Source organism: Kwoniella pini, chromosome 5 (genome assembly GCF_000512605.2).
Source record: "Kwoniella pini CBS 10737 chromosome 5, complete sequence".
Classification (NCBI taxonomy): Eukaryota; Fungi; Basidiomycota; class Tremellomycetes; order Tremellales; family Cryptococcaceae; genus Kwoniella; species Kwoniella pini.
Genome location: NC_091720.1, coordinates 1,717,835 through 1,743,296, shown reverse-complemented (window position 1 = coordinate 1,743,296; position 25,462 = coordinate 1,717,835). Strand labels below are relative to the sequence as shown.

The following is a 25,462-nucleotide window of genomic DNA, read 5'->3' as shown; positions in this document are numbered from 1 at the left end:
TTATAATGGCTAATTTCGCTTTATACCCTGAATGGTAGGTTGAGATTTACAAATAGTTCAAAGAAAGATTTCATTAATCCATATACTCAATGGAATAAAGAAGGAAAATTATTCTGAAAAAGAAAATCATTTAATGAAAAAAGGAAGTTTATTAGGAATAGATTTACCTTCATGTCACAAAAAAAATCCATTTTATTGGAAAAATCGTAATTCATTTAATCCAAAAAGAAATTTATTTAATGATAATGATAAGAAAGATGATGATATTATACCATATTTAGGATTTTAGTTTTCGTAATAAACAATGTATTGGTAGAAGATTTGCAGAAGTTGAAATGGTTAGTTTTGTTTCTAATATAAAATTAGAGTTTAAAAGATTTAGAAAGATGAAGAATGGGAAGAAAGTAGAAAAAGAATGTTTGATACGGCTTATGAAGATTTAACTTTGACTCCTGGTAAATTCGATTTCATTTTGGTAAAGAGAGTTTGAATGGGTAAGATAGATATTAAGGAATGACAGATACAGATAAAATATTTATATGACTTAACGATAATTGACGTGTGGGAGGTGGTGTATTGATAAATCGATGATGGGGTATGTAACTCGTGAGGATATGAACTCTAACGAAATTAGTGGAGTAGATTTTTCGAGTCAGTAACATGGAAACCGTTGTGGTCAAAGCAATGTCGTTTGAGACAATTGGTACAATATTCAAAGGTTATGAATACATACAGTGAATAATGATCATATCCGACCCCATGTCTTACGTTGAATTGCGCCAACAAAATCCTGCCTTTACCTTGCACTACCTTTCCTAACCATATCTAAGAAACTTTCTTTCGTCAAAACATCCTCATTCTTACCACCTCTACCCAAAATATTATCTTTCTCTTTACGTTTCCCTACTTCAGGTTTAAGTTTGGCTTGAGCAGATAAAGAAGTCATAGCTGCTTCAGAATTTTTAGATGCAAGTAGAATTGCATTGAAAAGTTTGATCACTATATGAAAGAGCTTTGTTAGCTAATTGCTACATTGTATTTTACTCTGAATGACGTGTGGTATTTGTGATGTTATTTGAATTTGAAAAATTTCACTTACCACCACGTTGAGCTGTTTTCCTTAAACTTTTTTCAAATTCTTGACCACCTATCACACCATCACCACCTGACCAACCTTCTACAATATCTTGAATTCTAGCTTTATCTTGTTTTTCTTCTTTTTCAATTTTTAATTGTTTTCTAGCTTTAGCTTCTATTGATACTGAACTTTTTGTAGGTGGTTTTGAAGATGATAAAGCTAAAATTGGTTGTTGTTGTTGTTGTTGCGTTGTATTACCTTGCTTGATGGATTTAGTTTCTTCAGATCGTTGTATGGTTTTGGGCTTTTTTAAACTTGATTTTTTAGTTAATGGATCAGCCAATAATGATGTAAGTGTTGTACCGAATTGGTCAGCTGTTGTTGGTGCTCTTTTACGTTCTATCACAACGATTTAAATATTAATAATATAAACCTCATAGTATGTCAGAACTACTACATATGCTTCAAACTTACTCGTACTTTTCTTCGGATCTTTTTGATTACTCCTTTCAATTTCTTCATCAGTATCTATTTCATTTTCTCCCATATTTATGTCTTCATCATCATCATCTTCTTCACCTTCAAAACCTGATGCATTTCCTTCACTACCTGATTCAAGATCTGATCCCTTGAATCTAGTAGGCTTAACTGATAATGTTACTGAACCTTTTGATTTGCCTTTTGGATTGACAGAAGCAGAAGTTGATGGACCCGCTTTGGAAGAATTCGAAGAATGAGATTGCTTCTTTTTCAAAGCTGATTTAAGTTTTGGTAAATCTGACATTGTGAGTACTTCTTTCTTTGAGGATCTGAGTGAGGTTCAATAGCTTATGATTATATTTGATCGAAAAGCAGATAATAATAATAGTATGATATGAATCACATTGCAGTTGAATATTCAAAACCTTCATAACCGGTTCAAAGTTGAATTGAAATATTTGATTCCGCCTTCGCATTATGTTAGATAGATTATCGGACTTCGCCGCTGGAATTGTACCAGATATGTACAGTACAACACTAGTAACAAACTATACACGAAATATCAAGTAAGGTCATTGAGATACCTAGATTCATTACTGAATAATCAAGATCAGCTCGACTACGAAACTCACGGAACATGAGACTTAGTATATTAGGAATCCCAGCTCTGCTACTATTATCGTCTGTGACAAATGCAGACGAAACCACAATTTACAAATTACACCATCGATTTTTACCTCATCCCTCACCTCAATCACCTCTAGCATATCAACCTTTAGGAAATGTTAAGATTCATGATAATTCATATAACTTTATTGTAACTTCTGAAAATACTAATGATGGTATAGAACAAACGGATAATGGGAAAGGATGGTATCAAGTTGGAGTTCAATTAGGTGAAAATGATTTATCAGAAGAATGGTTAATTACTTCAACACGTTCTGTAAGTTTGCTTCAATTCCAAATATTACCAAGGAAACAAGTGATCTTTAAAAGCTAATTTAAATCTATCGTTTAGTGTTATTTATACTCTACGTTACCAAAAATTGAAATACATCTTTCATCATCGTCAATCCCTACTTCAATATCAATATTACCATTATCAAATAAAGGATGTCATTCTAATTTAACACAATCAATTAAATTACCTACTTCCAATCAATTACTCGTAGAATTTTCAAAATCATCTCATAGAACAACAAGGTATGTGAATTTCGTCTTTACTGATAATTTATACTAATTATGAGAATGTGTGCGTACAAATGAATAGTCCAAATCTCGCTCCTCCACCTACTGTTGATCCTTCAACAGGTTCACCAGCACCTCCTGAAGAAGAAAAATCATTTATGCAGAAATATTGGATGTACATTGTTGGAATAGCACTTTTCTTTGCTATTCAAATGGGTCCTGATGATCCAAAAGGAGGATCAGCAACCGCTAAATAAATATACGAAGTAGATGAACTAGATTATTTTGGAATAAGTGAATTGATGTAATGTTTAAGATGTATATGCATATAATAACAAAGTACATAATTAGAGGAAATCGAAATTTATATTCCACCCATCTATGTCTTGTTTTTACCACCCCAAGGAGGAGCGTTACCGTATACCCAAGGACCAGCAGGACCAACTAATTCAGGTTTCAAATCAGTTATGTTATTCGCACCGATATTACGCATAGTATTTTGTATTTCTTCTGCTAAAACTGAAAACATTTAATTTCCATATATCAGCATAAATTTTAAAAAATTTCCGTATGGACAACATTGACACGTCAACACAGGAACAGGCAATTGTAACTCACTCTCACAAAGTCTAATGACTCCATCTTCTCCATGTGTACCATTAGCATATAAGAAACTCCTTCCCAGTCCAACGGCTTTAGCACCTAATGCAAGTGCTTTAACTACATCTGCACCTGATCTAACTCCACCATCCATCATAATATCCAATTTGTTGAATAGTTCAGGCTTATTGATTCGCATTTCATAAAGTAGATCTATCGGAGCTGGTGCGCTACAGAGAAAAAAGGATATGATAAGAACCATAATTCAAGATTACGAATAGATTGAAAAGAACTTACAAATCGCATTGTCTTCCACCGTGATTAGACAATATTATACCTTCTACTCCATGTTCTGCGCATAGTTCCGCATCTTCCATACTTTGAATACCTTTGACAATGATAGGGAGGTTTGTATGTTTCTGCGGATGCAAAATTACAACAATATCAGCGTTAACACTGATTCACGAGCGCTAAGTTAAATGATCGATCACATGATGTCAAGTGGATAACAATTTAAGGAAAGTACAGCTCACCCGTATAAATCCAATATCACTCCAAGTTAAATTCGTATCTTGATATCCACTTATAGCCTGACTAACACCCAGAGGAGCTTTCGATTTCTCCTGACCATCTGAAGAAGGAGGAGGTGCTACTGCAACTTTTGCCCTTACATCTCTAGTTCGTTTAGATCTCCATGCAGTATCAACAGTAAATATGATCGCTGATGCTCCTAATTCCGTAACTTTATGTAAAAGCGCTTCTGAAGCTTTTCGGTCTTTGTTAAGGTATATTTGAAACATTACTTGTTGTCCCTTTTCTCTTGCTGCCATGATTTCGTCAAGTGAACAAGATGCATTGATGGAGATCTGTCAAGATATTGTCATGTTAACTAGCATTTTACCATGTAGTTTCATCGCTAAACTAGATGATAGTTGAACGAGGAGAGGCGAAATTGTGCTTACACCTTGCACGATACCACATTTTCCTGCCCCTTTAGTTAGATTCACTTCACCTAACGGATGACCCAATTTCGCCATTGCCGCAGGTGATATAAATACAGGAAGATTGGTTTTCATCCCTACGAATTCGGTATTGATTGAGCCGTTAGTAACGTCATGAAGTATACGTGGTCGGAAGTAATAACGTTTAAATGCATCTTGATTCTCGGCAGCCGCTACATGAATCGTCTTAGAAGTCAGCGAAGTAATCTGTATAAAAATAAAGAAGACACCTATACTCACTGATTTCCCGATCTGCGGCTGATTTATAATAATTCCAAGCTGTTCCACTTAAGACTTTTTCTGCCCAATCTTCGAAATCATTGACCAATAACATGCTATCTACTGGTGGCAAAGTTTTTCTAGCTTCTTCTATACGTAATTCTTCTTCTGTTGGTTCTTCATCCTCTGGTTCAGGTACCGTTAAAGGATCTACAGGTCCTAAATGTTGAGATTCATCTAATGTTTCTAATGCGTCAGGTGGATGAAGGGGTTTAAATATTTTCCTATATTCACTCTTTCAGCTTTTGCTACGGCATTTTCATACTTGGTCAGATCATGTCAAGAGATACTTACGTTGCGTCTTTTCCTGCATTTGCTAAAATGATTTCAGCTCCTCCAGGATGATTATCCAAAAAATCAGTTACATCATATATTTTGCCCTATCAAAAATATCTCATTAATGCACAAGTCAAGCTAAGACTCGTACTTTAAAAAGCTCACCTCTATTATAACCCAACAATCATCCCTTTTGGTATGTTTCTGAACTTCTTCGAAACTGATCAATTTTTGACCTGAAGGTTGTTTCGTCCCCGGGTATTTATCTGTTTTTGAAGCTAACGCTCCTTCATCTGCTTTTATCGATGGTAAGAAAGATTGATACGTTATCGCAATTCCCTTTCGATACGTTAATATCAGCTCCGTTGATCTAAGAAGACAAGAGTAGCTCCCGAGTACCTACCGCTGCCGCTGCTACAGCGACGATCAGACTTGTTCGTGAGCTTGAGCTCGATGACGTAGAAGAAGCAAATAGTCGTTTACAAGCATGACCTTGCGGGTGACTCGCTGTGACGAGCGTCGTCCGGGCGACCTTTGGCAAATGTCTGAACATCCCTTAATATGTATTTGCTGTTGCTGAGGTAAGATTTTGAAGAAAGCTTCTCAAGGTGGATGGATGCCTTGAAATTCGACAAATGATATTTGAGATGTTATTAACTTTTTTGTGCTAAGATAACGTATAGAAGGTTTCCCCACCCGGGCCGACTCACCGGCTAAGCGGCGAAATCCGTAGGGCATTATAAAAAGAAAACTCCCGATCGGTCGGTCTGGTATTAAATGGAATTCCTATTTAAAAATACCAGCCTTGTGCCTGAATCTTTAACTGCCACTTTTATATCCGTCATGATGAAGCTTATTATCATTTCGATATCGTTAATTTGGCTCTCGATCGATGAAGAGATTTCAATTCGACGCCATCGCACGTGTATATACGAGAACAGATAATTAGACTCTCTTGTTACACCTTTTGTTATTAAGTAATAGAATTTGAGATCAAGCGTCACAATCATGAGTATTACGGTGTCTTTTTCGTTTAGTAAGATGCCTCGAATGGGAATGAGGCACTTTTTCAAAAGGTCCTGTTGCGTCAATTTAGATGATGTCAAGACCTAGATGTTTCCGCTAAGGAGAAGATGAATGGCAATAGACGGATTTTCGTGCTTGGTTTTTTGCTCTCGTATAGCTTTTTACGCAAAGTTCACCATAAAGTTTAAGATCGGTATTGAAATTATGATTAACAAAAGAGTTGCACTGCTTAAGATTTTAGTTATTTCTGAAAGAAAACAGACGATCAGTAGAATGAATAGAATCTAAAGCCAGGCTATCAGCGATATTTTTGACCTAGAAGGTATCTTGACAATCGTAAATTTGCTTCCAGACATCTCTACATCCACGCCTCTTAATCTTCACGGGTCCTGATCAATTATGAAACCTCCTTTTTGTTTCTTTTTGTTGTTGGGTGTGTATGCATCAGGCAAACTTTAAACCCTTTTGTCATTTTCAGGAGCAAAAGTTTAAAAACGAAAGCGCCCTATTATGCATTTCATGAAAATTATTTGCAGTTTTTTTAAGTATGACGAGTGAAGATTCATTTTTTTTTCCCGATGATGGTTGGATTTGGTAAAAGGGTCCGAAGCGCCACACAGTGGTCGATGATCGACAACTCTCTGCTTTCAATTAGGTTTTTTCATCTTTTATCACCATACAACCAATATTGCTTGCAATTAACATTCATTGTATCTGTATACTCACTTGCAAACTAAATCATAGACTGTATTATTATCATAATTATTTACTCCACATACACCGAGTTCGAATCACTCTTGACCTGTAAGATAGATGGTAATAAGATTGAATCAAAAAAGTGAGTTAGATTTTGGATTTTTGTGGTTTGATAAGGAATGTGTTTCACTTTTTCCTAATTCCATGATCGTGGGTTCCTAACTTTTTAAACCAAAATCATAATCATAATAACAAAATAATTTTATTCACTCGTTGCTGTCGTCATCATCATTATCATATAATTCAACCATCGACATCCATTAATCACCTTTTGATCTTTTACATTGACTGCTTACTCTTTATCATTCACATTCTCATTACTGCATCTTCATACTATTGTTATTGCATTGAATCTCAACATTGTTTATATTCTTGCCACTACTAACAATTCATCGACGATCTCGACATTGTACCACGCGCCGATCATCATATGATACCTATTTGAACCCTATCTGAACAACTTTTTCATCATCGCAGTTACCAATAATAATAATCATCAACAAACAAACAAGCATCACATCAATCCTCGATCTATCATCACTTCACCTGATTCAATTCAAACAAACGCATTCAATATCAAGATACATTATTGATCAGTCATCTCCTATCCGATATAAACAATACTCGCTTTTAGATGGACATTGATTGTACTTCTTAAGTCAATTTCGTCCATAACTAGCCGATCGTAATATCTGGAGAACTAGTCAATCGACTCGATATCGACATACGATTGACCTACATCCTAGATATTATATACGATCGGTTGTCAGTGAATACAATGCCAGCTCCTCCAACATCCTCATCATCCTCTAGGACGAACAATATGTCTCGATCTACTCCACCGCCACCTTACCGACCTTTATCACCATCAACAGCACAACAAGCAGCGCTTTCACCTGGTCTCATGTCTACTTCGTCGTCTCTGGCTGGAGATCGGATGTCTGGTAATGGGAATGGCAGTCTTTCACCATCAAGCGTGCCAAGCGGTTCGTCAATCGCGTCAAGTTCGACGACTCCTAATTTCTCATCATCATCTTCATTCACTACGCCCAACCTCTCAACTGCCCCCACAAGTCCAGCTCAGTCGAATTTAGCAGCCCGATCCTGGCGACCTACCGCAAATGTTCCTTCGCATATCCATCGCCGTCATCGAAGAGTAGGATCAGATGAAGCACAGGCCAATCGATGGCTTTCGGAAGATGAGGGGGTGGGATCGAGTTCGTCAGGAGTGAGGAGGAGGCGAAGTATTGGTTCGCGGACTAGGAGAGGTGACGATCGAGATGATCATGATCATGGTGATCGAGGTGGAGATGTCGGACCTAGCTCTCTGTCTGGACGTAGACCATCTGCGAAGATCACCAATACCGAAGAAGCTATCGATGCGATTAATCAATCAAAACGATCATCCTCCTCTTCCGCAAGACCAATACCACAACGCTTGACATCCTTTGACTCGCATTCTAGCAGAATTAACCCATCTTCTTCGGCAACCGTTACTTCACAACCCGCTGTGGGCACCGATCCTCCGCGAATCGATCAACTTGTTCCCCCCGCCGATCTCATCCGGTCTCAATGTTGGGCTTGGTATCACAGCGCCAAACTCCAGTACGATACCGTCGATGTCAGGATCACAGGCGTCCGAAGCTGGACACATCCCCCTTGTGTCATCTGGCCCTTTACCCGACTTCGCATCGGGGAATCCTGGTGATGGTATCGCGACTTCTGTTCCTCCTACTTCGGGAGATCTTGACCAAGATCACGGTTCAGCCCCCACCCCACTGGAGAAAAGGCAGAATATGGTCGAAAAATTGATACGGATTCTTGGGTGGTGAGTACCTTCTCTCGAAGTTCTGCTTCTCCTCATGTAAAGATTGTGTTTGCTGACAGCCCATAAAGTGCGCTATGTCCACCGGTCGATGGCAAAGCCCCTTCTCTACATCACCCAATCACCTTACCCTGTGGGCATACCCTGTCGGCAAAGCACATCTTCATTCCAGCTCCACCATCGCTTCAATTTACGAATGAAGCAGCGCACGAGATACACGCTGCGCAGCAACGACAACATCAGCAGCGACTGAGTATCTGGACAAATCTGATGTGTCCGATACCCACATGTAAACGGTTCAGTCCTACTGCTAGTGCTTCAAGTGTGTTGGCCAAAGTGGAAGTGCCTGGTGTTGAGTCTATGTCCGAAGGTGATGAAAATAGATCAAGCCCTCAAAGAGCAGGCTTATTAGCTTCAGGTGTTCACTATTATCCTCCAGCTCCTCCTCCAGTCCCTATGCCTGTTCCCCCTCCAGCTTACTCCTCAGAGGATCCAAGTGCCGCCAGTGCATCACCGCTACTTGACGTGTGTGTGGATCGAATTCTGACATTGGTCCATATTGAACGTAAAAGACTTGAAGGACACATGCTAGGTAGGGGTGGACAGGAGGAGACGGATGTCGATTCCAGCTCATCGGGGTCTGAGCCTGAAGAAGAAAGATCGGTTTCACCTCCACTTCACGCATCTCAAGCTTCCTTGTCTCAGGATTTCGCCCTTCTAAGATCTTCTTCTACGCCTTCTGGAACTTCAACCTTGATGAGCCGAACGGGTTCGAAAAGAAGAAGAGGCGATCACAAATCTTCAAGAAGACTGCCAAAAACAAGTTTACAGCAAGGCAATTCAGACGAGTTCGAAAAGGAGCTACTAAGCACTCTGGAATGCGATGTCTGTGCAATGCTACTACATGAACCGGTGACTACACCTTGTCAACATGTACGTTCCCTTTTTTCAGTTGATTAATCAGTCATCTCGGTCATTGACCTTTTACGTTGATTCATATTGCTAATCCTCGTTCTTTTACAGTCATTCTGTGCGAAATGCCTTTCACGTTCCCTAGATCATTCTTCTAGATGTCCCGTATGCCGTCAAGATTTACCAAGTTTCGCATTTTTCCAGGATCATGCAGTAAATAAAGTGTTATTAACCATCAGTGAGTACCGAAATGATCTACTTGTGATGAGTTTCTTCGATCATTTTTTCGGCATATGCTCACAATGAAATTGCTTAGTCAAAACCGCTTTCCCTGAAGAATATATCGAGAGGCAACAAGCCATAGAAAGAGATGAAAGGGATTCTCGATTGGATACACCAATTTTTGTTTGCACTCTAGCATTCCCCGGAATGCCTACTATTCTCCACGTTTTCGAACCCAGATACCGTCTCATGATTCGAAGGTGTATTGAGTCGACTTCACCTCGATTTGGAATGGTACTACCTGCAAGAGGTACTGGTGCACCCGAATTACAAGGTCTGATGGAATACGGAACGATGCTCGAAATTCAGAGTGTGCAAATGTTACCTGACGGTCGATCTATGGTCGAGACTGTCGGAACACATCGATTCAAACTGTTAGAGAAAGGTAATTTGGATGGATACACCGTCGGAAGGATCGAAAGGTGAGTCAGGTTTTCGAACTTCATTTGTTTTGCATGTCCCGCATAGTTTCACGCAATTCCTTTTTACATGCCCGAAGCGTTGCATGTGCTCTCGCCAATCACCTTTAGTAGGATGAAGAACGCTGATCATTCGATGTGTTGGACTTTTATCAGGATCGACGATGTTTCACCTGAAGAAGAAATCGCCATGGAACGAGAAGCGGTTTCGCGCGCCACAATGTCTCGGCAGACCGTTGGACCCTCAACTTCGGCTTCAGCTACCAATGTCTCGGGTCCCGGTCTGCTGCCTACCGGTCCTCTCACCTCTGCTACCCCTGCGTCAGCTCCTCAAGTGCAATCTAGTTTACCCATTTTTGGAGCACCTCCAGGTCTTGGACTCGGTTTGGGAGGTGGTCAGGTGGATTTCGCCGCTTTAGCTTCTCAAGCTATCACTGCTCCTGCAAGCGGAGTGGACGATACACCAGAAACGACCGAAGAGCTCATGGCTGTTTGTCAAGCATTCATTGAACAACTCCGATCGGGATCTGCTCCCTGGTTATTGCAAAGATTGAATAACACATATGGATCTATGCCTACCGATCCTAGTGAATTCAGTTATTGGATGGCTCTGGTTATGCCTATTGATGAATACGAGAAAGCGAGATTACTTCCTATAAGATCTCCCAGACTGAGGTTGAAGTTGATCGTTCACTGGGTCGAATCGCTTCGATCGTCTTGGTGGTGAGTTTGCGTCTTTATTGACTGGCTGGTGTGACAACCGCTGATAATGTTATTCCTCTACTGCGCTGTTCAGGTTTTCAAGCGGGTAAGCCCATATTTCAAATTTCTTCGTCATCGTCATTATATGTACAATTTAAGCTGACTTATTGTTATTCGGATTTCCCTCTATGGTTATTCCATTTGCGATTTACAGGTGTGTTGTCGGTTAATTCGTAAGGCTGTCTTGTACTGCTTATTCGGTGGGGTTACAGAGTCGCGAATCTGGTTCATTGGTTTCGATGATGATGGATTGCTTTGCTGAGGGTTAGAGATAGGATCGCGAGGAGCCAAAGAAGATAGCACGATTTGCATTCTGTAAAGTATTTCAATGAAACCACATTATCTACCTTACATATCTCTAGTATATATATAATGACCTTTCAATAGATGAAAGAAAGATGCATACATGTAGCATACAGCCTAGTTAGTGATACTTACGGCCGTCACATTGACTATATCAAGAGCTTTATATAATCGATTCATATTGTGTCTATTTAGATGGAAATCAGCATGCAGACCTAAATTATCCAATTTGAGTGCATGTGTTCCCGTACCAGTATCTCTGTCTTGAAGTTGTTGAGCGACCCATTTGGTAATTTTAGACATGTTGCGTTGAATAAAATGTTATGGTTGAATAGGGAATATTTCTTGTACAGTGAGCAGATTGCTTGAATGAAATCATTACTATCATTTTGTATTTGACCACTTTTGGTTCGAGATTGCTGGCACTAATGTATGTATCTCCAACAAAGCTCAAATACAATTCAACATCTTATCAAAAGTCTTATGTGAGTATTGACGAATTGAGAAATTGAAAATATCGCGATATCATTTCACGTTGATTTTTTGAGACATTATGAAATATTTTCAGCTTCATAATCATATGTAACCTCCCAATTTCATATCACCGAATGGTCATATCATACAAAGTTTTCCAAAATTGACAATTCTGTGCTTGAAAGGTAAGCAGTCGTGAATTGTTCTTTGTATTGTTATAATCTTTCTTGCATTTCTATCAGCTTCTTACTCTGACTATAATTTGCTCATATCGATACTACATGACGATTTGATCAACTTCGGGAATATTCATTAGTCTTTAAAACCCTTTTTTGATGATCAGTGATCGAAGTTCCATCCATGCTCCATGTATCATTAATAGTAGATCATTCATGCTATGAAGAATCAAGTGAGTATACAGCGCATTTTGAGAGGTTTTCGAAATATGGTTAAATCTCTATATTCATCGTAAACTATACGAAGATACAGAAAAGGAATATCAGCAATGCAAGATGATATTTTAATGGGCTCAAAAGGCGGGTTGACCAGTTTGATTTCAAGTAAGACTTTACAAGGATCCCTGAGCAGATTATCAAATCGTATGTTGTTTGAACCGCTCTGTATAATATCATTTGGTTTGACCAATGAATTATCGTGCGAGACACTGAATATGAATCGTATTGGTTAACTATGTTTGTTCTCGGATTGTGAGAACTTCCTGCTTGAATGGCGTAATGCCGAATGTTGGTCCAGTATGTTGTATTTTCAATTTTAACAATTAAAGGTACATTTTTTCAGTCAGTCATCACGATACAGTGCACGCTTCAGCAAATAATAGAGGTCTTGTGTCGGAACTCGTCAGGACTCTGCCAAAAGAGCTTTCTGCAAATCACGCACATCTGCCTGTGCTAACAATTGATGTCCACTCTCTATCGCCCCTTTACGCCTTCATCGCGACCGATAAACAGGCTTATTAAATGGCCACAACTCATTAATTCGCCTTCGATTGATGATCTTGCCAGTTTGGCATATCCAGATAAATGTAAACATAGAAGAACACAGAAGCAGTGCGTCAATGATGTTACATCGTCATCTACAAATCAGTCATCTCCCTTCCCTATAAATGAGACTAACCATATCCATAGAATCAGATTTAAAAAAAGTTTGTCGAGGTTCAGAAAATGTTCAACCTTCCATTTCTAACCTCTCTCTCTCTCTCTCTCTCTCTTCCTGCCTTCTTGCTCGAAAATCCTATAAGGGAAAAATAAATTCTAAAATCGGATTACATTTAAAGTTCGTCAACGATAACGGTAGTTCTTTCGGAGATATAAATACCATCTAAGAACTTTCGGATATCCTTGTCCTTGACTCTACATTTGTCGGTAATAGAAGCGGCTGATTGAGAAACTTTTTCAATATCGTTACCGGAGATGAGAAGTTCATCTTTAACTTCTGACATGGCAACTGTGACACCTTCGAGCATAGGACATTCTCTAACGAATTTCTCACCCACTAAAATAGATAAGACAATGATATTAGCATAAAAAAACAAATCATAATCTACGCATTTTAACGTGCTAATCTTACTCACAGAAGTTTCGGATTTGAATGTTTTTACCACCATCTCCTGGGATAGCGTTAATTGGGAAATGCGCGTACACAAGTCTCATCTTGTAAAGGAATCCCTAAATCACCAAACAAGTATCAGCACTTCAATCTTATGATCATCCCTGCTATTCCATCTATCATACTAACCTTGGTAACACCGATGATCATGTTCTCGACCAAAGATCGGATGGTTCGGAGACAAGCAACGTGCTTTCGGGCACCGTGCCATACGGTGAAGACAACTTGTTGACCCTTAGGTTTCTTGACCTGTATGAAGGATGATAGGTCAGCACTACAGTTTCCATTTATTCCAAACATCCAGACGATCGAGGTGCAGGTGAACTAAACTGAGATCCCCTCTATGTGCATTCCCATGAAAGCCATCCATCCAGACAATCTTCGACATCCATCATTTTTTCCATAAACTCTTGGTAAATCAACAAAAGATCGATCGTATGATCAATCATTGTTCGATGCCAAAATTTGACCAGCATCTATCGTCTGCGACTTTCCGCTTCACTAAATATTCCTACAATCTCCCACCACGATATCCGATATTCCACTTGCACCTGATCCTAAAATTTGCTATTCTCTAAGATGAATCTGGGGACTTACAAGTTGGATATCCATTTGAATGTGACCAACATTCTTGGTGATTTTACCCCTTGGACCTTCAACAGTAATGATTCTAGCCTTGAGGTTAACGGTGACACCCTCTGGTACGGTCAAAGTCTCAATGGAAGAGATATCCTTCATTTTGATCTAAAAGTTTGAAAGTGAATTTAGAGTGTTTTTATATATTTTTTAATTTGTTGAATTTGAATGGAAAATGAATTATTGATGAGCAGAGAGAAAGAGAATAAACGATTAAATCAGTCTTCAATTCTTATTTACCAACTTGATGATATTTGACTTACGAGTTTTTTATTTTGTTGATGGTTGAAGAAGCTATATTCTACTTGGATCTTAAAATTCAACTAAATTGAATCCTACACTCGCTAGCATGCACCAACAATCCAATCCTACCAATCGACCAACAACTCCAACAGCTACACATACAACCACGAGATTCCTCCCATAACCCCAATGCATCCCATATCCCAAAAACCTTTCCTCATTCAGCTTAGAATGAAGCGGCGAATAGCGCCAAGGTACTTCGGTAACATAGCCGTGTGGCGATGTGTCGGCGGTAAGTTATCGCCGATTCTTACGGTTTTCCATTTGATTGCGCGTCTTAAGGATTACAGGTTTATTTGGTTCCGCTTTGACTGGAACGTTTTAACCATTATAAGTTGACGTGAGTGCACTAGTTATGACTCAAACGTGAGTGGTCCGCATAGATCCTGTTCTCTACATATCCTCATGCACCTAGATCTGTTCTGCTGAACACAACCCCGGTCGCTGCTACTTCGGGTCATTGAATGATTGAGATTCGTCATTAGGCGGCACAAATGCACTTGTTGTTGCTCAAACAGTCTATGCGATCACGATGGCTGCTTTCATATATGGTAGGAGCTAGCAATAATCAATGGTCCGCTTTACTCGCGAATCGAGCCAAGGAGAATGTTACATGTAGCAAGGATTCGTTCCATTACCCTTCGAGTAGATATCATTCCGAAACAATCCCTTATTCACGTTGTCAGGAACAAGATAGTCGAAGATGAAACGATCGGAAAGTTAAAGTTATTAGTGGCGATGGGAATGAGGCTTCACTACCTCGTCGTAGACTATCAATCAACTAGAGACACACTTCACTACCTCGTCAAAGAGCTTTTGTACAATTTCTCAGTCAACATTTTTCAGTCAACTTAACAAGGTAGACACTCTGAGTACATGAGAGATCATTCATATGTATGGGAAAGGCGGTGCACGAGAAGAGTATGAATGATATTGTATTTTGTGAAGGATATACGATAAGTTACCATCAAATACAAATTACCTTTTCATTTGATTCCTTAACTTTTTACCTATCGTCTTTTATTGACCTGAAATTACCATCAAAAACAAAAAGATCGACTGATTTTTGCCCGTTTCAACCTCATTTCTGTAAAAGGTCGAGTGTCTTTACATTGATCTGGTTATATCCCTCAAACATTCGATTCGATTGCCGATATCAACGGTGTGCATTAACCGATAACCCCTTAGGTAAAGTTGAATTTGGAAACGCTATTAGGACTCTGGTCATTTGGGAAGCAGTCAGTACTTGTTAGTCAATGTTGGTCATAATTCACATACACAGGATAAGCCACCATTTTCTTTACTGAAAAGCAGAAAAAACAAAAACGAAACGACTTGAACTCATGTTTTGATTCAATTGACGGAGTAAAGCGATCAAATCGGGAATAAAAAGTGACTTTGTGTAAATAAATATAAACCTAAAGGACACATCGGGTTATTCTCTTCATGAACAATAACCTCTTTATCTTTCAAAGTGTCACGGAGTTTAACTTGAAATCCCCTTAGAGAAACATCAGCACGACATTGAAGAGAACAATAAATATTCACCGAGTAGGTTTTGTGATTTCATATGTATATATGCTGACGAGATATCAGGTCTTTCTGATTGATCTTCCATCATTTTCTTTCCCTTCATCATTCGATCCTTTTATTAGGATCTATCACTTGATTGATAGGTTTTTTAATTAAGGCTTGATCCGAATTAGCCATCAGCATCGTCGATTGCGAGTCAAAACATAGAGAAGATAAGAACCCATCGAGAAAGTGAGTGTCATTACAGAGGTCTACCCTGAGGTTTGACCAGCTGTCGTACATGCAGCACAGCGTTCTCATGCTAATCCAGATCGAACCCTTTTGTAGACCATTGGTAAAGCAATCAGTCACTTGTTAAACGGGATCTGAAGTGATCCTACCCAAATTGTGAGTAGTTTTCCCATTTATCCAAGATCCCAAGGGGATTGTAATCTCGATCTTTATCAGCTATAATCTCTCTCGATGAAACGGATCTAGAACCCTCCTTTCATCTTATCACAAATTCCCTTATGAAGCGGCAATGGTCTGAGTATCGGTCATCTCTTCGTCCGTGCTGTGTAGATGATAATACGCTCAGACCTTATTGTTCCTTTTGTGCTCTTCCTCTCTCTCATCCTTGATCCGCGTTACACATACCTTTCGCCCCACTTGTCAATTGCCCGTCCCCGTAGAAAATGACCTCTTTTTCAAATTAGTGTATTCTTGAGACGGACGGCGATACATTGTAATCTATTTTGAATTTAAAGTTGAGATGTGTGTATTCTGCTGTTTAGTGGCTTTTTATCAGAAGCTAGAGCTGATGAATTCGTAAACACTTAGTCTATTGGTAAAAAGTTCGATACCAGTTGTCATCGGTTTCTCAACTTTCTCCAAGATACTGGAAAGACATCCAGTGAAAATCGCACTCAGGTATGCGTTTCATTTATGCGTTCGGTACCGAACCGACTCAAAACATCTTAAATAACATGTCAAATCTCCTATAGCCCGAGTTTAACCACATAAGCAGATCATCGGTATACCCTTATAACGTAGTTGAAATAAGTCATCTCAGGTGAGTGTATTTCTTTTGTACTTTGGTTTCAAATCCCCCTGGTATTCGTAAAATCTCTTCGGTTATCTCTGTCCTTTGGCTCAACGCTGTGCTATGTTGTTCAATGATTCGCTGTATCGGATTCCCGAAAAGGTCATGAGTCTTTCACACTTTGACCTAGCAAGGAATAGATTCCTTTCGCTTCTTTTTCGTATCCTTTATTTTTCCCCTCCATACTTCTAGCCCTTGGCACTTCAGATATTACCCTTCCAGTCCTAGTCAGATGAACAATCCCATCCTTTGAACTACAAGTAATCTACCGCACAGCCCACTTACCCTTCCCTCTTTCTTCCTACGTTATTCTTGGCTAGCAGTTTCTGCAAGCCGCTATGACCGGACTATTCGTTTTTACCATATTTGATATTCTTGATATTCTGACGATCAATCTCAATACAATTTCCCCATTTTCAAAGATCTAGTCGTAAGATCACTTGTATTTACCCTTCCTTTGGGCTTATTGTATCGCATAGATCCCCATCATCGGATTGACGCCACCCGTCATCCTGTTTCCTTCTTCCTTCAACACACATTTACTCACCCATCCCACGCTAAATATCATCACTATCACATAACGCACAAACCGATCTCTGTTACTTTTCCGATCTACATCATGTCTTATGTTATCGATCTTTGAACATAGGTTATTCAGTCCTTTTTTCCCTATTTCTTTTGAGTTTTGAATTTGTTTGAAGTTTGATTTTATCCCTTCTTTACATCATTCTTAATTTCATTAAACGATTATCCATCATAAACAAGCTTGTTTCATCATCAACATCAATAACTAATCAGATCTACTTTATCCAGCTTAGACCAATATTAAACATCTCATTCTCTATCGATCCATAAGAACGATTCGATCCTCGAGCTCACCATCGTTCATCCAATAATTAAATCCCTTCCTCACCTTCATCGATCATTTTCGACTCAGACATCGCTCACTTATCGATATCGACAAAGAAAGGTAAATAAAGAGTTGAAAAGGTTTACTCTAACCCTTCTGCGCAACCCGCCCACCACCTCTTCATCCTTCGCTCTCATGATTGAATGTCTCGACACACTACCTAGTCAAGTTGATATACAACAGCAATCTTTCAATAATCAGTCGTCTCCCCTTGACGATTCTTTACCTCTAACGCCACTCGACTTCACTGGTCTGCCAGCTGAGACAAGTGGCAACTCTAACCCGAAATCACAGCGTGTGTATTACCCTATCAACCCCAGCTCAATTCCAAATTATCAACTTCTTACATCGGTTGGCTTTCCTTGTCTGACGAGTCCACTCAATAATCACATGCCATCCGGTTCGAAGCTTCCCTCTTTGAGCCATCATCATTCGGCATCTTATACCTACGGCACGAGCGACACTCAATCAGCTTTCTCCTCAGGTCTTTCGCAAGAGTAAGTCCCGTTTATTGATCTTTGCTCGACATGAGCCAAAGGAGACAGTCCATCTTAATCATGTGCCCTGAGGGTTTAACCTTATCCAGCTTTCTCTGTCCTTTCTTTTCTCCCTTTTGGTCAAATTCTTCTTGAACTCTGTTGCTACCGGTTGACTAATGGAATGTTGTTTGATCTCGCTTAGACGAAGCACTGCTTCACCTCTTCAAAGCACCGGTCTTAATACAAACCCATTCACAAAATATACTTGGCCACCTCAAAGCGGTAGTTCGGCGCCACTACTTAAACTGTTAGTCGCTCCTCTCCAGAGCTTATCGTGTTTATGACAAGCATCAGCACTGAGCTTTTGACCGTTTTCAATAGAGAACCAAGCTCGTCGCCCTCTGCTCAAGCTCAAGTCCAAATTGCTGATAATACTCATAACTCGAATATGCAATCATCCCACTATAGTCCTACCCAAACCCTTCCTCAAGTCCAGCCTCATTACGGCACAGCGGCTATAAGCACCCCGGCACCCAGCATGATGCTACCTCCTTTACGAATGCCCAATCATAACGATCCTCGAGTCAACCTTCCTTATGCTAGTTCAGCACCGGCACCTTTGTCAGTTAATCATTTTGGTTACTCCTATACAGGTATCAACCAATTCTCAACCTATCAACGATCACCTGCCTATCTCTCTAGTGGATATATCCCACATCATTCTACCTCTTCTTCGACAGGATCCGAGATCTGGACGCCGATGTCAGCTACTTCTTCCGGTGGCTACCCCATGTACAACAACAACAATACTTCTACCAGTAGTAATGGAAGTACACCTAATTTCGGTGCTGCACCCCCTCCAGCTTCACAGCCACCTACTCCAGGTACGATTCAACCTTCAGCTTTTCCAAATTGGCAACCTACTTCTGATTTAAGAAGTAAAAATTTACAAGGTACGATATCTCCCTTAGGATTTTTCGGTCCTGGTTATAATAATAGCGGAAGTCAAGGTGGATCAAGATTAATGGATAGAAGATCAAGTACACCTGCCACAACATGGGAAAGACCAGATATGTCTGGCAAGTCACCGAGCCTGTCTGATAGATCAGAAGATGACTCGCATTCGAAGTCTGGCTCGACTGCCATCAAAAACGGTAACCAGAATGAGAATGACGCCAATGACGATGACGAGTCCGAACAATCTGAAAAACCGATCCTCGTTACTTATACCACCGATGCGGAAGTGAAACAGACCCCTGAGGTAAATTAGCTATCGCTACCGTGTCGTTGGAAAGCTTGCAGCTAAATTACATACGTGTGTAGATCAAACGACAATGTTTTAACTGTACGAACAAGTCGCCACCAAGTTGGAGAAAATCCTTACTACACCCCGGTAAAATTGTAAGTGCTGCATGACTCTGCGATGATAGGGAGTACTGAGCTGACAATAACCATCCGCTATAGCTCTGCAACAAATGCGGTATATTCGAGCGAACTCATCATAAACCTCGACCGCCACAGAATGATGATCAGAAACTTCGCAAGCATACTCCTTTACCAGGAATGGCTGCGGGGTATGGTATGAGGGATATCCCACCTCAGCTACAAGCCATGAGAGATGATAGCGATGGTAGCCCAGTACCTCCATCACCCTGTCAGTTGTGCTCTACTGTCCACTACGATATTCTATTGGTTTACTTTGACTGACTCATATTGATTCTCAATATAGATTCTAATGCACCTGCTCAAGCTACCCCAGTATCTGCCACTTTTTCCTTCCCACAGCAAAGCTATCATTCACCTTCTGACTCTCTGTTATCGTCAAGCGGTTATAGAAGAGCCTTAGGAGGAATGTGGAATCAAACTTCACCTTCTTCACTTTCACCAAATACTCCTGCAACTTCGACATTTGACGGCGATTATTCTTCACCTATTAGAACGGGATATCATAGTCAAGGACATGGTTCTTCACCTTATGCTCACGCTTATGCTAATAGAAGGACATATACACAACATCCAATTAGAAATGCTATAAGTCCAATTCAACCATCCTATGCTAGTCCCTTTATGACAACAACTACAAATCAAATTGGGAATAATAATTCTTTTAGTCCTGCTTTTGGAGCTTCATCAATGGGATTCAATTGGAATTCAACAAGAAGACACTCTGATATAAATCTCTCGACGAGTAGTATTGGTGAAATCAAATCTGGTGGAGAAGATGATGACAATGAACCTCTTAATTCAATTAAGACTGAATTACAGTAATGTAAATTAAGTGGAATCAAATCAAATTACAATTACAAATGAAAGTACGAATTAAACGAATAATATTCCTGAAAGAATGGAATTTTATGTATATAGTGAAATGAAATGAAGTAATTACGATAATGGATTTTTTAAATGATAAATCATATACGATCTTTCACGCTCATCTTTTAATTTTTATTTTTTTTCGATTTAATAATTATGGTCAATTTTCGATTTTAGAAGTTTAGGTTTTCATTTTCTTTTAATCAAATGGACAATTTGGCTTTGATTTCAATTGATTTGAATTAAATTAGATTTAATATTCATATTTATTCTCGTTGTATTTTTTCTTTTTAATCCTTCCCCTTCTTTGTTATTTAGGTTTTTTACTCCTTAGAATTCAATATAACGGTTATTATATAGCTTATAAATCATATGAATATACGATATTATGCATTTTATAAGAGATTGAAAATTCAAAAAAAAATTCATAATGAATTTCCATTGTTTTTGATGAAATGCATTTTATGATATTTCTTTTTATCAAATTTGTAAATTCATATATAATTAGAGTTTTTTTTTTTAAAAAAAAGGAGTAAAAGCAAAGCAAAATAGAAAATTTAATTTTGTTTTTTAAACGACATTTGTATGATTAGGATTCCAAGGTCCTGCATCACTTAAACTACATCCACCAGGACATTTACAATTACCACCTAAATCTGAAGGTAAATTTTCAGGAGAAATATATTGTTGTAATTCTGTTTTATATCCTTTACCTAAAATATGAATTTTTCTTACAGTTGCTTCATCTAACCAAGGTTTAATAAGTGACCAGACTGTTGAAAAGAGGTATGGAGCCTGTAATTTTTGATCAAATGAATAAATGAATAAATGAATTTTGTTTAATAATATACAAGTGAAAGAGGAAAATAATGAAAAATACGTTAAATTTATTTATCAGCTTTATTCGTTAAATGAGAATAGGTTATACGCAGACAGACAAAATTACTCACATTGATGATGAACATGTGACCCATAGTTTCAGGCTAAATTCACAATGTGGTCAGTCTACTTTTCATGACAATAATAGTTCCGCAAGAAACGTACATCTATGAAGCATTTCAACATTGATCAGCTACTTTCTGCAAAGCGAAAATCTTCAAAGAAGCCGAGTTACTCACAGTTGTTTTGTCCGATTGAACTAGCAGCACTAACGTAATCTTTCACTATGATACAAAGAGGAATTAGTGAAACGTCCTCAAGTTCGAGCAATCGGGATTCAAGGCGCCTCTTTTCCAAATCACATCTTCGCCATTTCTCTCCTTCGCATTGAGCATGTACTCGTTGGTAAAGTCGAGTGCTGTACTATTCAAAGTCTATGCGCCTCTCATCGCTCTAACATCGCTCTCATCCTCTCGGCCAGTGCACGTGCAACTACAAATCCTCATTGCCCACCTATTAACCTAGAAGCAAACTCACCTTTGTAGAAACTTGAAATACCAGCATTATAAAGATCCAAAATTGTACAACTAGTTTCAACTAAATGTCCACTTTCTTTACTACAAGCAGGTAATCTACTACTTAAGAATTTTTCATATTCATGTACTAAATGATGTAATTGTCTATCTTGAGTTGTTAAAGCGTATAATTTTGAAATATCTAATTTACCCAATTGTTCAATATAAATTGGTCGTCCTTCTTTATCAGTTTTATGGTAAAATTGAGGGTAATATTTATCAACTTCCCTTTGTTCGGGATAATCGTATCCGTTGCTACGAAGTTCACGAATAAAGTCAGTGAGATCTAGAAATAGAACCTAGTACATATAATCCTGCGCTTCATTCCAATGAAGAAAAACGAAAATATAAAGCATATACGTTCACACGAGCTTTGACCTCCTATCCCCATGTCTTACTTCGAGATCTTCGCCCTATTTGCTTACGAGATTTATCCCCAAAGTCGCAAATTCTCCCTTACATGATGGACCAAGACATCCAAAGAGGTACGACACCATGATCTGTTCAAATTTAGGAACGACAATGGAAGACACTCACGCAGCAATGTCATCAGCTCCAAATTCCTTTCTCCATTTTTCATTGTTATTCCACATCAATTTAGCTTTTGGTATATCGAATTTTCTAGCTCTCATAAATCTTAGTAAAGTCTGATCATCATATCTATCGTAACCTAATTTAGCAGCTGTTGCTTCTCGATCGGCAGGGATTGATCCTTCAGCTAAGAGTTCTTCTCGGAATTGAGTAAGAGTGGCTTGTTGAGTCTCGGAGCTGAATAGGAATATTATCAGCATGCAATAATACATTGATGAATCCGTTTTAATTTAATCACTTACAGATGGCCAAGGTGACCTGATAAATGATCAGTCGACTACAGGGATGAACGGATCATCATAGTCAGTATCGCTTCATTGAGAAGGGTAGCGCCGTGCATGTTACAACGACAATCAAGATGAAGCTCACCATTACGCGATTCTATGTGAGTTAATAGAGAAGTAGATTTTATGAGAATTGGGAAGATGAGATGTAATATGTCAGGTTTAAAGAAAGCAAGTAAATGTCAAACGTGATATGATGGTTTTGAAATGACAATGACAACGTAACACATAATTGATCACTCATACGCCGCATGTTTTTGATTATTAGCATTATCAAGGTTCAGACTGATAATAAGGTATGACGCGCAAGATTAAACTATTAACCCTATTAGGATAAAATGTAATAAAATCAAAATATGGAGTATCAATCGGATATATTCAAATCTCGTAATCCCCCATTTGATCCCGCTAATCAAAATAAATAAGTAAACAAACAAACGAGTTCGAATGATGACGGTGAATCGCGCCGCTTAAACTTGATAGAGATGAGATGAATTCCAATCAATTATATCTTCAGAATAGAATAGAATAGAATTAAAGGTGCAGATATCACACAGCCAAGGTATATCTTCAGAGTCTTAAACCGAATAATAGCACCGCCTGATCTTCGCTTTTTCCTTTGGTCACTGTAGTATATGAACGATTTGATACGGATCTCACCGCCTTCTTCTTTTGAAATCGCTTTGATCCTTTAATTATCCCTTTTTGAAAATGGCATATTTAGGTAGACCATCAGGAGGTGATTCTCCTTTCGCAATAGGTGATAGAGCAATGAGAGATACTTCTTCACCTCAACCTCCTTCTCAACGTAATCCAACACCTAGACAACCAAATAATATGGGTCCACCACAACAACAAGGTGGATTTATGGATACTCCTTCTCCATACGGTAGTGCATCTGATGAAGCTAGAAGAAGATATGAAGAAAGATATGCAAAGAAAAGAGCTGAAGATGCTGCTAAAGCTCAAGCTGAATTACAACCCTCTGCTCCTCCTCCTCCACCTCAACAACAACAACAATATTCACAACCTCCTCCTCAACAGGGTTTACCTGGAGCTTATGGACAACCACAACAACAATATAGTCAACCACCACCTCCTCCAAGACAACAGTATACTTCGCCACCACCTCAACAGAGTGGATTTGATCCTAGACAACAACAATATCAAAGTGGACAACAACCTCAACAAGGTCCTCCAGGTGGATACGGTCAAAGACCACAATCATTAGGAAGACCTCCTCAAGGATATACTTCTCCACCTCCTCAACAATATCAACAAGGTGGACCTCCACCACCACCAGCACCACAACAACAACAACAAAGACCACCATCGCAACGGCAAAGATGGAGTCAACAGAGTCAGAACCAAAGTCAAAATCAATACGGTCAGTATAATCAACCACCGCCACCACCTCCTCAACAACAGCAACAATGGCAACAACAATCTCATCATCCGCAGCAGGTCCAAGCTTCTCCTCCTATGGGAGCTGACGACGCAGAGCTGCACCGCATGTAAATATCACATTATTCTCTTCACTCCTTCTGCTTCTTTTGCTTTGAAATTGCTCAACAAACAAGAGGATGCTGATAATGAAATATTCGACAGGTTCGTGCAATTTGACTCTTCTCGATCTGGAGACTTGAGTACAACGGATTTGCAAAGATTGTTGGCGAAGGATACTATGATGGATGCGAGAGAAGATGCAGTTAAGATGGTGAGTGAGGTTCAAAGAAGGGTATCAAGGACCTCTCATATTGGATCGATTTTGAGCTGATCATTAATGATCATATGTGTGGTGGTATACAGTTGATGAGTAAGTCTTCAATCATATATAACGTTGTCGTCAAATCGGGTATGAGCTGACCAAACTTTTCATCACAGACATCTTTGATACCGATAAAAGCGGTACAATTAATTTCCAAGAATTTGAAGGATTATATCGTTACATACAGGTTAATTAAAATCTCAACTTTTATGTATAAAGATAATTGATGAACTGATAAAAAATTTTGGATAAATTAGGATTGGCATGGTATTTTCAGACGTTTCGATCGTGATAATTCAGGAACAATTGATCGTAAAGAATTACATAACGCTTTATTAGGATTTGGTTTTTCTTTACCTAAAGAAATGGTAATCTCTTTAGAAAAACGTTTTGCACCTCCTCCAAAAGCTGGACAAGCACCAACAAAAGGAATTAGTTTTGATAGATTTTTAATGGCTTGTGTTACTGTTAAACATTATACAGAAGGATTTAGAAGGTAAGTGAAATTTCCTCGTTGAATCAGCTACAATACGAAGTTGAAAAAAGGATTCAACAAAAATGGATTGCTTAGAAAATGGTGAATTGAGAAGTTTTACTAATTTACTTTGACAATTTTCAGACTTGATATTAATGGATCAGGTCATATTACTATAGATTATAATCAATTTGTGAGCATTGCGATTTCATTTAGAATTGCGAAGCCATACGCGCTTTTTAGCAATATATATGCTCTCTTTACTGATATTCCCACTTCTCTGTATAGATGGAATTGGTTCTTGATGCACCTAGTTAGAGGTATAGGTCATTATCTTATGTCGAGTTT

General features: G+C 38.8%; 10 protein-coding genes across 10 annotated transcripts; 5 read left to right on the top strand and 5 right to left on the bottom strand.

Moving 5' to 3' along the window:
- Nucleotides 1–796: 796 nt before the first annotated feature.
- Nucleotides 797–1,862, bottom strand: I206_104420 (uncharacterized protein; the record flags this gene model as incomplete). The annotated part of the gene is made up of 3 exons (XM_070202949.1): nucleotides 797–999; nucleotides 1,100–1,477; nucleotides 1,553–1,862. 3 exons carry the CDS (start codon nucleotides 1,860–1,862, stop codon nucleotides 797–799), a joined length of 891 nt encoding a protein of 296 aa, XP_070059050.1.
- Nucleotides 1,863–2,195: 333 nt separating this feature from the next.
- I206_104419 (uncharacterized protein) lies at nucleotides 2,196–3,003 on the top strand (the record flags this gene model as incomplete). The annotated part of the gene is made up of 3 exons (XM_019155740.1): nucleotides 2,196–2,501; nucleotides 2,577–2,761; nucleotides 2,829–3,003. 3 exons carry the CDS (start codon nucleotides 2,196–2,198, stop codon nucleotides 3,001–3,003), a joined length of 666 nt encoding a protein of 221 aa, XP_019010698.1.
- A 122-nt stretch (nucleotides 3,004–3,125) lies between these two features.
- Nucleotides 3,126–5,455, bottom strand: I206_104418 (uncharacterized protein; the record flags this gene model as incomplete). Its single annotated transcript, XM_019155741.1, has 9 exons — nucleotides 3,126–3,265; nucleotides 3,365–3,576; nucleotides 3,644–3,765; nucleotides 3,880–4,212; nucleotides 4,309–4,520; nucleotides 4,588–4,850; nucleotides 4,921–5,006; nucleotides 5,068–5,241; nucleotides 5,306–5,455. 9 exons carry the CDS (start codon nucleotides 5,453–5,455, stop codon nucleotides 3,126–3,128), a joined length of 1,692 nt encoding a protein of 563 aa, XP_019010699.1.
- A 2,007-nt stretch (nucleotides 5,456–7,462) lies between these two features.
- On the top strand, nucleotides 7,463–10,849 carry I206_104417 (uncharacterized protein; the record flags this gene model as incomplete). Its single annotated transcript, XM_070202948.1, has 6 exons — nucleotides 7,463–8,227; nucleotides 8,319–8,512; nucleotides 8,581–9,442; nucleotides 9,533–9,659; nucleotides 9,738–10,125; nucleotides 10,279–10,849. 6 exons carry the CDS (start codon nucleotides 7,463–7,465, stop codon nucleotides 10,847–10,849), a joined length of 2,907 nt encoding a protein of 968 aa, XP_070059049.1.
- A 2,100-nt stretch (nucleotides 10,850–12,949) lies between these two features.
- Nucleotides 12,950–14,025, bottom strand: I206_104416 (60S ribosomal protein uL6; the record flags this gene model as incomplete). The annotated part of the gene is made up of 4 exons (XM_019155743.1): nucleotides 12,950–13,173; nucleotides 13,253–13,346; nucleotides 13,417–13,536; nucleotides 13,885–14,025. The coding sequence occupies 4 exons, from the start codon at nucleotides 14,023–14,025 to the stop codon at nucleotides 12,950–12,952; spliced, it is 579 nt and encodes a 192-aa protein (XP_019010701.1).
- Nucleotides 14,026–18,140: 4,115 nt separating this feature from the next.
- I206_104415 (uncharacterized protein) lies at nucleotides 18,141–18,573 on the top strand (the record flags this gene model as incomplete). Its single annotated transcript, XM_070202947.1, has 2 exons — nucleotides 18,141–18,247; nucleotides 18,432–18,573. The coding sequence occupies 2 exons, from the start codon at nucleotides 18,141–18,143 to the stop codon at nucleotides 18,571–18,573; spliced, it is 249 nt and encodes an 82-aa protein (XP_070059048.1).
- Nucleotides 18,574–18,677: 104 nt separating this feature from the next.
- On the top strand, nucleotides 18,678–20,497 carry I206_104414 (uncharacterized protein; the record flags this gene model as incomplete). Its single annotated transcript, XM_019155744.1, has 4 exons — nucleotides 18,678–19,490; nucleotides 19,553–19,630; nucleotides 19,694–19,883; nucleotides 19,959–20,497. 4 exons carry the CDS (start codon nucleotides 18,678–18,680, stop codon nucleotides 20,495–20,497), a joined length of 1,620 nt encoding a protein of 539 aa, XP_019010702.1.
- Nucleotides 20,498–21,112: 615 nt separating this feature from the next.
- Nucleotides 21,113–21,516, bottom strand: I206_104413 (uncharacterized protein; the record flags this gene model as incomplete). The annotated part of the gene is made up of 2 exons (XM_070202946.1): nucleotides 21,113–21,337; nucleotides 21,493–21,516. The coding sequence occupies 2 exons, from the start codon at nucleotides 21,514–21,516 to the stop codon at nucleotides 21,113–21,115; spliced, it is 249 nt and encodes an 82-aa protein (XP_070059047.1).
- Nucleotides 21,517–21,547: 31 nt separating this feature from the next.
- On the bottom strand, nucleotides 21,548–22,959 carry I206_104412 (uncharacterized protein; the record flags this gene model as incomplete). The annotated part of the gene is made up of 6 exons (XM_019155745.2): nucleotides 21,548–21,588; nucleotides 21,661–21,705; nucleotides 21,959–22,251; nucleotides 22,534–22,764; nucleotides 22,830–22,864; nucleotides 22,933–22,959. 6 exons carry the CDS (start codon nucleotides 22,957–22,959, stop codon nucleotides 21,548–21,550), a joined length of 672 nt encoding a protein of 223 aa, XP_019010703.2.
- A 623-nt stretch (nucleotides 22,960–23,582) lies between these two features.
- On the top strand, nucleotides 23,583–25,432 carry I206_104411 (uncharacterized protein; the record flags this gene model as incomplete). The annotated part of the gene is made up of 7 exons (XM_070202945.1): nucleotides 23,583–23,983; nucleotides 24,026–24,385; nucleotides 24,480–24,592; nucleotides 24,756–24,826; nucleotides 24,897–25,135; nucleotides 25,259–25,307; nucleotides 25,403–25,432. 7 exons carry the CDS (start codon nucleotides 23,583–23,585, stop codon nucleotides 25,430–25,432), a joined length of 1,263 nt encoding a protein of 420 aa, XP_070059046.1.
- Nucleotides 25,433–25,462: the final 30 nt, after the last annotated feature.